Source organism: Bos taurus, chromosome 2 (genome assembly GCF_002263795.3).
Source record: "Bos taurus isolate L1 Dominette 01449 registration number 42190680 breed Hereford chromosome 2, ARS-UCD2.0, whole genome shotgun sequence".
NCBI classification, from domain to species: domain Eukaryota; kingdom Metazoa; phylum Chordata; class Mammalia; order Artiodactyla; family Bovidae; genus Bos; species Bos taurus.
In genome coordinates this window covers 120,095,994-120,106,708 of record NC_037329.1, presented here as the reverse complement: position 1 = coordinate 120,106,708, position 10,715 = coordinate 120,095,994, and the positions used below count along the sequence as shown (strand labels likewise).

At 60.0% G+C, this 10,715-nt stretch overlaps 2 protein-coding genes across 2 annotated transcripts; both read right to left on the bottom strand.

Moving 5' to 3' along the window:
• Nucleotides 1-410: 410 nt before the first annotated feature.
• On the bottom strand, nt 411-4,278 carry LOC100125266 (alkaline phosphatase-like). The gene is given in 11 exon segments (NM_001103322.1): nt 411-1,557; nt 1,663-1,779; nt 2,003-2,194; nt 2,278-2,412; nt 2,512-2,584; nt 2,672-2,806; nt 3,066-3,238; nt 3,318-3,492; nt 3,683-3,798; nt 3,913-4,029; nt 4,109-4,278. Coding segments are annotated over 11 exon segments (1,602 nt in total). The 5' UTR covers nt 4,176-4,278; the 3' UTR covers nt 411-1,255.
• A 2,202-nt stretch (nt 4,279-6,480) lies between these two features.
• Nucleotides 6,481-9,736, bottom strand: ALPI (alkaline phosphatase, intestinal). The gene is made up of 11 exons (NM_173987.2): nt 9,630-9,736; nt 9,433-9,549; nt 9,203-9,318; nt 8,839-9,013; nt 8,588-8,760; nt 8,202-8,336; nt 8,041-8,113; nt 7,807-7,941; nt 7,532-7,723; nt 7,192-7,308; nt 6,481-7,086 (listed from the first exon to the last, which is right to left on the bottom strand). The coding sequence occupies exons 1-11, from the start codon at nt 9,694-9,696 to the stop codon at nt 6,785-6,787; spliced, it is 1,602 nt and encodes a 533-aa protein (NP_776412.2). The 5' UTR covers nt 9,697-9,736; the 3' UTR covers nt 6,481-6,784.
• Nucleotides 9,737-10,715: the final 979 nt, after the last annotated feature.

Sequence of the window (10,715 nt, the reverse complement as noted above, 5' to 3'; positions counted from 1 at the left end):
TACTTCCTCTCTGGTTTCCCAGCTCCCACCTACACCCGCACAACAGAAAAAGAAATAGAATAGTCTTCCCTACTCAGAGGTCAGCAGGGTATTTTCTAGAGTCTTCCGGTCCTGTTATGTCCCTGCTCAGAGTCTTCCACCCCTCTCCCACACTCTGGATGAAATTCCAGTTGATCCCCGGTCCTCCCACTCTCTCGGCTTTGACCCTCTTGACCCGCCAGGATCCCCCAACCAGTCCCCCTGCTGACCACACCCAGTCCTGCACCACTGTCCTTCTGAGTTGCCTTTGGTCTTTGCTCAACGTCAGCCCTTCATCAACCCCTCCCTAACCTCCTGATGTGACCCTGACCCCCCTCACCCAGACACTCTGTGCCCCCACCTAAGGGCTTCTCTTCACACATGTATCACTCCTGTATCATACTTAGAACAGTTTATTTGAGAGCTGCTTCCTGCCTCCCAGGAGGGCGGGGCCTGTGTCCCCACCCCCGGGTCCCCTGCTGCTACTGGGATGCCCAGCCTGGAAGGGGCACCAGGGCCGCCCTCACAGCAGCTGAGGGACCTGGGACAAGTCTCCTCTCCTCTGTGTCACTGTCTCCTCTCTGTAATGGTACCGTTGGGTTCCTAGGAGGGGCTGCTGAGGGCTCTGTCCAGGGTCCCCCGGAGCTCCTGGGCTGAGACGTCTCCTTGGGCCCCAGATGATCACAGGTTGGGTTCCAGGGGCGGGAGCCACGTTTCCAAGAAGCCACGCCCCATCGGAAACCACGCCTCCCGAAAGCCACTCCTCCCGGAAACCCCAGAGTCCCAGGGTCGCCTGAAAGGCAAGGTGTGGGTTCCAGCCGGGCCTGGGACCCCTGGGACCGTGCCAGCTTTGTCCTCAGGTGGGGCTGTGGGCAGTAGGGGCAGTCTGGATGGTCCGAGCCCCCTTACTGAGGTTCAGGGTGGCAGAACACAAAATCCCAAGCCACCGAAGTTGGGGTCGGGCAGTAGGTCTACGGGTGTCACAGGGAAATCAGGGCCTCAGCCTCGGGGATGGGCCGGGCCATGAAGGGCTGTGAGCTGAGGCTCCTTCAATGCTGGAAGGTGAATCACTGCTGGGAGGTGAAACTCTGGTGGTGGGGCCGGGTCGGGTCTGCAGGAGTGGCAGCTAGGATAGCACTTCGGGGTGGGGACTCTGAGGTGGTAGCTCCGGTAGGGCCTGAGCTGGGAGGTTTTGGGCAGGAGAGCGGGAAATCCCGAGACCTGGAACTGGTGGGGGTTAGTACAAGGTGGGCGCCAGCAGCAGCAGCATCGCCCCAGCCAGCAGCGCCAGTGGAGGCGGGCTGGCCGCCAGGTGCGCGGCGTCGGGGATGCTGGTGGCGGTGGTGGGGGCTGGCAGATTGCAGTCGGTGTAGGGCTCCACGCAGCCCGCAAAGGCCATGATGTGCGCCACGAAGGTCTCCTCCTGCACGCCGTGCACCAGGTGCGCCTGCGGGCCGCGCGCGAACACCGCCACGTCCTCGCCCCCGTGGGTCTCGCTAGCCAGGGGCACGGCCGCCTGCTGCTGGTACGAGGGGTCCTCTGGCCAGAAGAAGGGAAGTTAATGTGACAAGGGAGGCAGCCTTCCCCTCCCCACAATTTCTGGCCAGGGTCCCCACCTCCCAGCGCCCCACCTACTACACTTACCGCTTGTGCTGTCATTAACATCGGGCCTCGAGCCCCCGCCAAGCGCATAGCCAGGGCCATTGCCATAGAGGATGGAGGTGTAGGACTTGCTGTCTAAGGCCTTGCTGGGGGCCAGACCTTCAGGGAAGAGGGGACCCCGTGATCACACTGACCCTAGCCTTTGTGGCTCCCCCTGTGTGCAGAGCCTAGGCAGGTCTTGTCTGTTCAGTGACTTAATCCTCACCAGAGCGATGCAGGGCAGTTGCTGTTACTACCCCACTAGACAGATGAGGGAACTGGCTCAGAGCACTTTGTGCCTCGTAACTTAGGGGCAACGACCTGCCACTCTCCCTGGGCTTACCAAAAATGGAGGTCCCACGCAGTGTATAGCCACCAAAAGAGAAGACATGAGAGTGGTCTGCAGTGACAAGGATCAGCGTGTCCAGTTCGCTAGTGAGCTCATTAGCCTTGGCGATGGCATTGTCAAACATGACCGCCTCGGTCAGTGCCATATAAGCTTTGTCATCATGGTGACCGTGGTCAATGCGGCCTCCTGCAGATAAGTCACATATAAGATACCAAACCCACCCTGATGGCCCTCATCACACCTCTGTTCACCAAGGGGCTGCCACTCACCCTCCACAAAGAGGTAGAAGCCCCTGGGGTTCCTGCTTAGCACTCGCAGGGCCACCTCTGTCATTTCCTGCAGGGTCGGGTCCTTGGTGTGGTCTTGCTGAACATTATACTTCATGTCTGCCGGCTCAAAGAGGCCTGTGGGAAAGGGGAGCAGTGGTGACCCTCAAGCTGAGGACAGGGGTGGCCCATGGCACCCATCCTGGGGAGGACAGTGAGGGTGGGTGGAGTCGTTACCCATGAGGTGTGTTACACTGGAGTCATCGGCCGCCTGAAGGAGCGCAGTGCGGTTCCACACATACTGGGCTCCCTGGGAGGGCAGAACCAGGCCTCAGCCCATAGCCCGACACCCCAGGCCCAGCCCCACTGTACCCCCACATCCGTGAGCCCCCATTACCTGGTGCTTGGCCTGCCATGCCTGCACCAGGTTCTGCTTGTCCTTCCGGACTCCATTCACACTGGCATCATCTGGGTATTCAGGGTCTGGGGTCCCCACAGGAAACATGTATTTTCGGCCTCCACCCAGGATCACCTGGAGCCAGAGATTAGGGCAGGTGGGTTAGGGGCCTGGCTGGCCCTTTACTCCTCTCACACAGCCCCTACCTCCCCCACCAGGTCTGTGGGAAAGGCCTGTCCCCACCTCCTACATGGTGCCACCCCACCACACATACACACACACACAAACCCATGAAAACCCTGAAACACCGCAGGGCTGGAGGTTACCTACGACTGTGTTGCGAGTGTGCCCCACCACCTGTGCCCAGCCCCGCCCTGTGCCCAACATGTCGCACGTCAATATCCATGTTGTTGACCAGCTGTGCGGCGATGTCCTGGCAGCCATTCATCTGTGCATCAGCAGGCAGGTCGGCGTCTGAGTACCAGTTTCGGTTCACCGTGTGCGCGTAGGCCCCGGCTGGGGAGGCATGCTGCACCCTGGTGGTGGTCACCACTCCCACGGACTTCCCTGAGGGTGGCAGAGGTCACGGTGGGCCACTGAGGTCTCTGAGCCCGTCCCTGCCCAGGAAGCTGACGCCCAAGCCCACCTGCTTTCTTGGCCCGGTTCATCACAGACGTGACCTCATTCCCACGTGTCGTTTTGCACTGGTTGTAGCGGGCGGCTGCACTTACACCAATGGTTCTGTAGTTGCCCTTGACCCCACACAGGTAGGCAGTGGCAGTGCCTGCGCTGTCTGGCACCTGTCTGTCCACGTTGTATGTCTGGGGACAGAGATGCCTTCAGCTCTGCTGGGGTAGACACCCAGCTCCTGACCCAGGCCCTGGGCCCATCCTCACAGCCCCCAGCCCCTATCTCAGCCCCTAGCCCTCCTGGGCTTTCCCTCCTACCCTGCTCCCTAGGCCCACACCCACCCCTCTGGTGTAGACCACCCTGAGGCCACTTGGCCCTTACCTTGGACAGAGCCACGTATGGGAACTGGTCCATGGCCAGGGGTGTCTCAGGTCCCAGTTTGCCATTCATCTGCCCCTTTAGGATCCGAGTGGCTGTCACCGTAGGCACCCCCATCCCTGAAGGTACACAGTGTCTCAGGTCCGAGTTTCTGGGGCCAACCTGGGTCAGCCGGCATCACAGGGTTCCAGGCCTGTCAGGGGACAGGGGGTGGGCTGGCCTCATGTACTCACCATCCCCCAAGAAGAGGATGACATTCTTGGCGGCTGTCTGGATGGGCTGCAGCTTCTTAGCCACATCGAGGGCCTGGGCTGCCTGGCGGTTCCAGAAGGCGGGGTCTTCCTCCTCAACTGCCCAAGGGGAGAGTGTTGGTCAGGTCAGCCTAGAGCCGCCCCTGTGAGTAGGGGCTGCTGGGAGCCGCCTGATTACCTGGGACGAGGCCTAGGGAGAGCTGTAGATGCAGGCCCAGCAGCAGCAGCACGCAGGCCCCCTGCATGGCTGTGTGATGGCAGAGGGTCAGGATGGGACCTGGGGAGGCCGGGTCTCAGGGCAAGGCTGGGACACCAGGGACCGGCTGCAGCTTGGCTGCCTGGGCTTAAATCTAGATAGACTTTGTCCCTGCTATTAAAGTCTCCTTGTCCATCCCAGGTTCCCCGGGTGGCCACACCCTGCCCCTCACCTGCCCTATGACTTTGAGCCCTGTTGCCAGGGGCATGTGGTGGGTGTGGCTTAGCCAGTAGGGGTCCTGAGGATTCAGGTCCCTCCCTCCCAGGATGGTCCCCAGCTGTCTCCTCAGGGTGGGGTGGGGATTAGGGTGCAGATGTCTTAGGCCTGAGGAACGTTTTCAAGGTCCTGACTGAGGCTCCTCCCAGCCCTCTGCTCACCAAGTCCTGTGGGAGAACCATCTCTCCTTCCTTCACGTGTTCAGTGTTTTCTGAGACTCAGCCTTGGCCTGGTTTGGTTCCCAGTGCTTAGGGACACAGCCTGGGCCAGGGGCCTGGGTTAGTTCCCTGGCGCCCTGAGACAGAGATCCACGGGGAGGCCTGTCTGCCCTGCCCCCTGCTCAGCTCCTCACCAGACTTGACCTGGGCAGGAGGTGTGGGCACTGGGCTAGTGGGGGCACATGGGAGCCTGGGCCCAGCTTCTGCTGTGGAGAAGGATGGGACTGGAGGTGACAGCAGAGCGGGGGCCTTGTCTGTGTCTTCAGTTACTGAAGTGCTGGGTCTGCAGTGCTGTTTGTGTGTGTGTGTGTGTGTGTGTGTGTGTGTGTAAGGTGCCTGTAACGGGTCGACAGGCGTGGGCCCAGTGCCCCATTAACTGAAGTTGACCTCTGCTCCATTGGAGAGGTAAATGGAAGGCAGAGGTGAGTCTGTTCTCTCCACAGGCCACACACACTCACAGGAACAGCTTCTGATAAGGAGCTAGGGTTTCAGTAACCCCAGGTTGGGTTCAAAAAGCATTCTCACATCCAACAATCCCACTTCTGGGTGTGTATCCCCAATAATTGAAATCAAGATCTATAAGAGGTATTTGCACACTCACATTTTAGTAGCATTACTCACAGTAGCCAAGAGGCACAAGCCACTCAACCATCCACAGCAGACAAATGGATGAACAAAGTATGATATATCCAGTGGAATATTGTGCTTAGTTGCTCAGTCATGTCTGACTCTTTTCTACCTTATGGTCTGCAGCCTGCCAGACTCCTCTGTCCATGGGGATTATCCAGGCAAGAATACTGGAGTGGGTAGCCATTCCCTTCTCCAGGGTATCCTCCCAACCCAGGGATCGAACCCAGGTCTCCTACATTGCTGGAGGATTCTTTACCAGCTGAGCCAACAGGGAAGCCCTTTTTCTTGAGGGCCACATCTAGTGGAACTCATGGGACCAGGGAGGTGACACGCCACCAGATGATTGCCTGGGCATCAGGCAGGGAGGTAGGAAGGGTGAGGACTGGGGCTGAGGACTGTCTCTCTGTTTTCAGAGAAGGTGAAAGCTTCGGGGGAGGGGAAAGCCCCAACTTGGTCCAGCCGCTGGCCTCACCTGGCCCTGCTGACCCCCTCGGGACCCTTGCACCGCTGTCCTTCTGCGTTGCTCCCGCCCTCACCACCTTTGGTCTTTGCTCAGTGTCGGCCCCTCATCAGCCTCTCTGACTTATTGATGTGAATCACCCCTCCCACCACACACACAGACACACACTCTGTGCCCCCACCTAAGGGTTTTTCTTCCCACACGTATCACTCCTGTATCACACTTAGAACAGTTTATTTGAGGGCTGCTTCCTCCTGCCCAGGAGGGCGGGGCCTGTGTCCCCACCCCCAGCTCTCCCGCTGTTCCTGGGATCTCCCAGCCTGGAATGGACACCGGGGCCACCTTCAGAGCAGCTGAAGGACCTGGGACAAGTCTCCTCTCCTCTGTGTTGCTGTCTCCTCTCTGTAATGGTACCCTGGGTTCCTAGGAGGGGCTGCTGAAGGCTCTGTCCAGGGTTCCCCGGGGCTCCTGACCCCAGATGTCTCCGTGGCTGGCCAAGTGCCCACAGGGTGGGTTCCAAGAGGACCGGAAGCCATAGCTCCCCAGGAGCCACGCCTCCTTGGGTACCATGTCTCCTCAGTTGCCACGCCTCCTAAGAAGCCACGCCTCCCGGAAACCCCAGAGTCCCAGAGTTGCCTGAAAGGCAAGGTGTGGGTTCCAGCCGGGCCTGGGACCCCTGGGACCGTGCCAGCCTGGTCCTCAGCTGTGGGCAGTGTGGGGAGTCTGGATGGTCCGAGCCCCCTTACTGGGGTTCGGGGTAGCAGAACACAAAATCCCAAGCCACCAAAGTTGGGGTCGGGCAGTAGGTCTACGCGTGTCACAGGGAAATCAGAGCCTCAGCCTCCGGGATAGGCTGGGCCTTGAAGGGCTGTGAGCTGAGGCTCCTTCAATGCTGGAAGGTGAATCACTGCTGGGAGGTGAAACTCTGGTGGTGGGGCCGGGTCGGGTCTGCAGGAGTGGCAGCTAGGATAGCACTTCGGGGTGGGGACTCTGAGGTGGTAGCTCCGGTAGGGCCTGAGCTGGGAGGTTTTGGGCAGGAGAGCGGGAAATCCCGAGACCTGGAACTGGTGGGGGTTAGTACAAGGTGGGCGCCAGCAGCAGCAGCATCGCCCCAGCCAGCAGCGCCAGTGGAGGCGGGCTGGCCGCCAGGTGCGCGGCGTCGGGGATGCTGGTGGCGGTGGTGGGGGCTGGCAGATTGCAGTCGGTGTAGGGCTCCACGCAGCCCGCAAAGGCCATGATGTGCGCCACGAAGGTCTCCTCCTGCACGCCGTGCACCAGGTGCGCCTGCGGGCCGCGCGCGAACACCGCCACGTCCTCGCCCCCGTGGGTCTCGCTAGCCAGGGGCACGGCCGCCTGCTGCTGGTACGAGGGGTCCTCTGGCCAGAAGAAGGGAAGTTAATGTGACAAGGGAGGCAGCCTTCCCCTCCCCACAATTTCTGGCCAGGGTCCCCACCTCCCAGCGCCCCACCTACTACACTTACCGCTTGTGCTGTCATTAACATCGGGCCTCGAGCCCCCGCCAAGCGCATAGCCAGGGCCATTGCCATAGAGGATGGAGGTGTAGGACTTGCTGTCTAAGGCCTTGCTGGGGGCCAGACCTTCAGGGAAGAGGGGACCCCGTGATCACACTGACCCTAGCCTTTGTGGCTCCCCCTGTGTGCAGAGCCTAGGCAGGTCTTGTCTGTTCAGTGACTTAATCCTCACCAGAGCGATGCAGGGCAGTTGCTGTTACTACCCCACTAGACAGATGAGGGAACTGGCTCAGAGCACTTTGTGCCTCGTAACTTAGGGGCAACGACCTGCCACTCTCCCTGGGCTTACCAAAAATGGAGGTCCCACGCAGTGTATAGCCACCAAAAGAGAAGACATGAGAGTGGTCTGCAGTGACAAGGATCAGCGTGTCCAGTTCGCTAGTGAGCTCATTAGCCTTGGCGATGGCATTGTCAAACATGACTGTATCAGTCAGCGCCATATAAGCTTTGCCTTCATGGTGACCGTGGTCAATGCGGCCTCCTGCAAGAAGGTCACATATAAGATACCAAACTTGCCCTGATGGCCCTCATCGCGCCTCTGTTCCCCAAGGGGCTGCCACTCACCCTCCACAAAGAGGTAGAAGCCCCTGGGGTTCCTGCTCAGCACTCGCAGGGCCACCTCTGTCATTTCCTGCAGGGTCGGGTCCTTGGTGTGGTCTTGCTGAACATTATACTTCATGTCTGCTGGCTCAAAGAGGCCTGTGGGAAAGGGGAGCAGTGGTGACCCTCAAGCTGAGGACGGGGGTGGCCTGTGGCACCCATCCCGGGGAGGACAGTGGTTGTGAGAGGGTTCGTTACCCATGAGGTGTGTTACACTGGAGTCATCAGCCGCCTGAAGGAGCGCCGTGCGGTTCCACACATACTGGGCTCCCTGGGAGGGCAGAACCAGGCCTCAGCCCATAGCCCGACACCCCAGGCCCGGCCCCTCTGTACCCCCCACACCCGTGAGCCCCCATCACCTGGTGCTTGGCCTGCCACTCCTGTACCAGATTCCGCTTGTCCTTCCGGACACCGGTCTGATTGACATCATATGGATATTCAGGGTCTGGGGTTCCCTCAGGAAACATGTACATTCGGCCTCCACCCAGGATCACCTGGAGCCAGAGATTAGGGCAGGTGGGTTAGGGGCCTGGCTGGCCCTTCACTCCTCTCACACAGCCCCTACCTCCTCCACCAGGTCTGTGGGATGGTATGTTCCCACCTGTAACTCCTACAGGGTGCCCCTCCTCGCCCCCACAAACCCATGGAGATCATTCAAGACCCCAGGGCTGTGGGTTGCCTGGGACTGTGTTGAGAGTGTCCCACCCCCTCTGCCCAGCCTCGCCCTGTGCTCATCGTGTCGCACGTCAATATCCATGTTGTAGACCAGCTGAGTGGCGATGTCCTGGCAGCCGTTCATCTGGGCATCGGCAGGCAGGTCGGCGTCTGAGTACCAGTTTCGGTTCACCGTGTGCGCGTAGGCCCCGGCTGGGGAGGCGTGCTGCACCCTGGACGTGGTCACCACTCCCACTGCCTTCCCTGAGCGGGGCAGAGGTGACGGTGGGTCACGAGGTCTCTGAACCTGTCCCTGCCCGGGAAGCTGATGCCCAAGCCCACCTGCTTTCTTGGCTCGGTTCATCACAGACGTGACCTCATTCCCACTTGTCGTGTTGCATTGGTTGTAGCGGGCGGCTGCACTTACACCAATGGTCTTATAGTTGCCCTTGACCCCACACAGGTAGGCGGTGGCCGTGCCTGCACTGTCTGGCACCTGTCTGTCCACGTTGTATGTCTGGGAGCATAGATGGCTTCAGCTCTGCTGAGGTAGACACCCAGCTCCTGCCCCAGCCCCTGGGCCCATCCTTACAGCCCCAGCCCCTATCTCAGCCCCAGACCCTCCTGGGGCTTTCCCTCCTACCCTGCTCCCTCGGCCCACACCCACCCCTCTAGTGTAGACCTTACCTTGGACAGTTGACCTTACCTTGGACAGAGCCACGTATGGGAACTGGTCCATGGCCAGGGGTGTCTCAGGTCCCAGTTTGCCATTCATCTGCCCCTTTAGGATCCGAGTGGCTGTCACCGTAGGCACCCCCATCCCTGAAGGTACACAGTGTCTCAGGTCCGAGTTCCTGGGGCCAACCTGGGTCAGCTGGCATCACAGGGTTCCAGGCCTGTCAGGGGACAGGGGGTGGGCTGGCCTCATGCACTCACCATCCCCCAAGAAGAGGATGACATTCTTGGCGGCTGTCTGGATGGGCTGCAGCTTCTTAGCCACATCAAGAGCCTGGGCTGCCTGGCAGTTCCAGAAGGCGGGGTCTTCCTCCTCGACTGCCCAAGGGGAGAGTGTTGGTCAGGTCAGCCTGGGGCCGTCACCTGTGAGTAGGGGGCGCCAGGAGCTGCCTGATTACCTGGGATGAGGCCAAGGGAGAGCTGTAGCTGCAGGCCCAGCAGCAGCAGCACGCAGGCCCCCTGCATGACGGTGTGATGGCAGAGGGTCAGGATGGGACCTGGGGAGGGCAAGGCTTGCCCTGGGTCTTAGGCAAGGCTGGGACACCAGGTACCAGGTCAGTACTAGCTGTCCGGGCTGAAATCCCTGCTATTAAAGTCTCCTTGTCCCTCCCAGTTTCGCGGGTGGCCACACCCTGCCCCTCACCTGCCCTATGACTTTGAGTCCTGTTGCCAGGGGCATGTGGTGGGTGTGGCTTAGCCAGTAGGGGTCCTGAGGATTCAGGTCCCTCCCTCCCAGGATGGTCCCCAGCTGTCTCCTCAGGGTGGGGTGGGGATTAGGGTGCAGATGTCTTAGGCCTGAGGAACGTTTTCAAGGTCCTGACTGAGGCTCCTCCCAGCCCTCTGCTCACCAAGTCCTGTGGGAGAACCATCTCTCCTTCCTTCACGTGTTCAGCGTTTTCTGAGACTCAGCCTTGGTCTGGTTTGGTTCCCAGTGCTGAGGGGGGTGGGCTGGAGGCACACAGCCTGGGCCAGGGGCCTGGGTTAGTTCCCTGGCGCCCTGAGGCAGAGATCCATGGGGAGGCCTGTCTGCCCTGCCCCCTGCTCAGCTCCTCACCAGACTTGACCTGGGCAGGAGGTGTGGGCAGTGGGCTAGTGGGGGCACCTGAGAGCCTGGGCCCAGCTTCTGCTGTGGAGAAGGATGGGACTGGAGGTGACAGCAGAGTGGGGGCCTTGTCCGTGTCTTCAGTTACTGAAGTGCTGGGTCTGCAGTGCTGTTTGCGTTTGTGTGTGTGTGTGTGTAAGGTGCCTGAAATGGGTCGACAGGCGTGGGCCCAGTGCCCCATTAACTGAAGTTGACCTCTGCTTCATTGAACAGGTAAATGGAAGGCAGAGGTGAGTCTGTTCTCTCCACAGGCCACACACACTCACAGGAAAAGCTTCTGATAAGGAGCTAAAAGGTTTCGGTAACCCCAAGTTGGGTTCAAAAGCATTCCTCCAATCCAACAATCTGACTTCTGGATGTATATCCTCAGCAATTGAAAGCA

Coding starts and splice junctions, on each gene's coding strand:
- ALPI (NM_173987.2), bottom strand. CDS start 9,696: ATGCAGGGGGCCTGCGTGCTGCTGCTGCTGGGCCTGCAGCTACAGCTC. Junction 8,337..8,587: donor TCTACAACATGGATATTGAC/GTGCGACACGAT, acceptor CTCTGGCTCCAG/GTGATCCTGGGTGGAGGCCG. Junction 8,114..8,201: donor AGTGGCAGGCCAAGCACCAG/GTGATGGGGGCT, acceptor CTGCCCTCCCAG/GGAGCCCAGTATGTGTGGAA.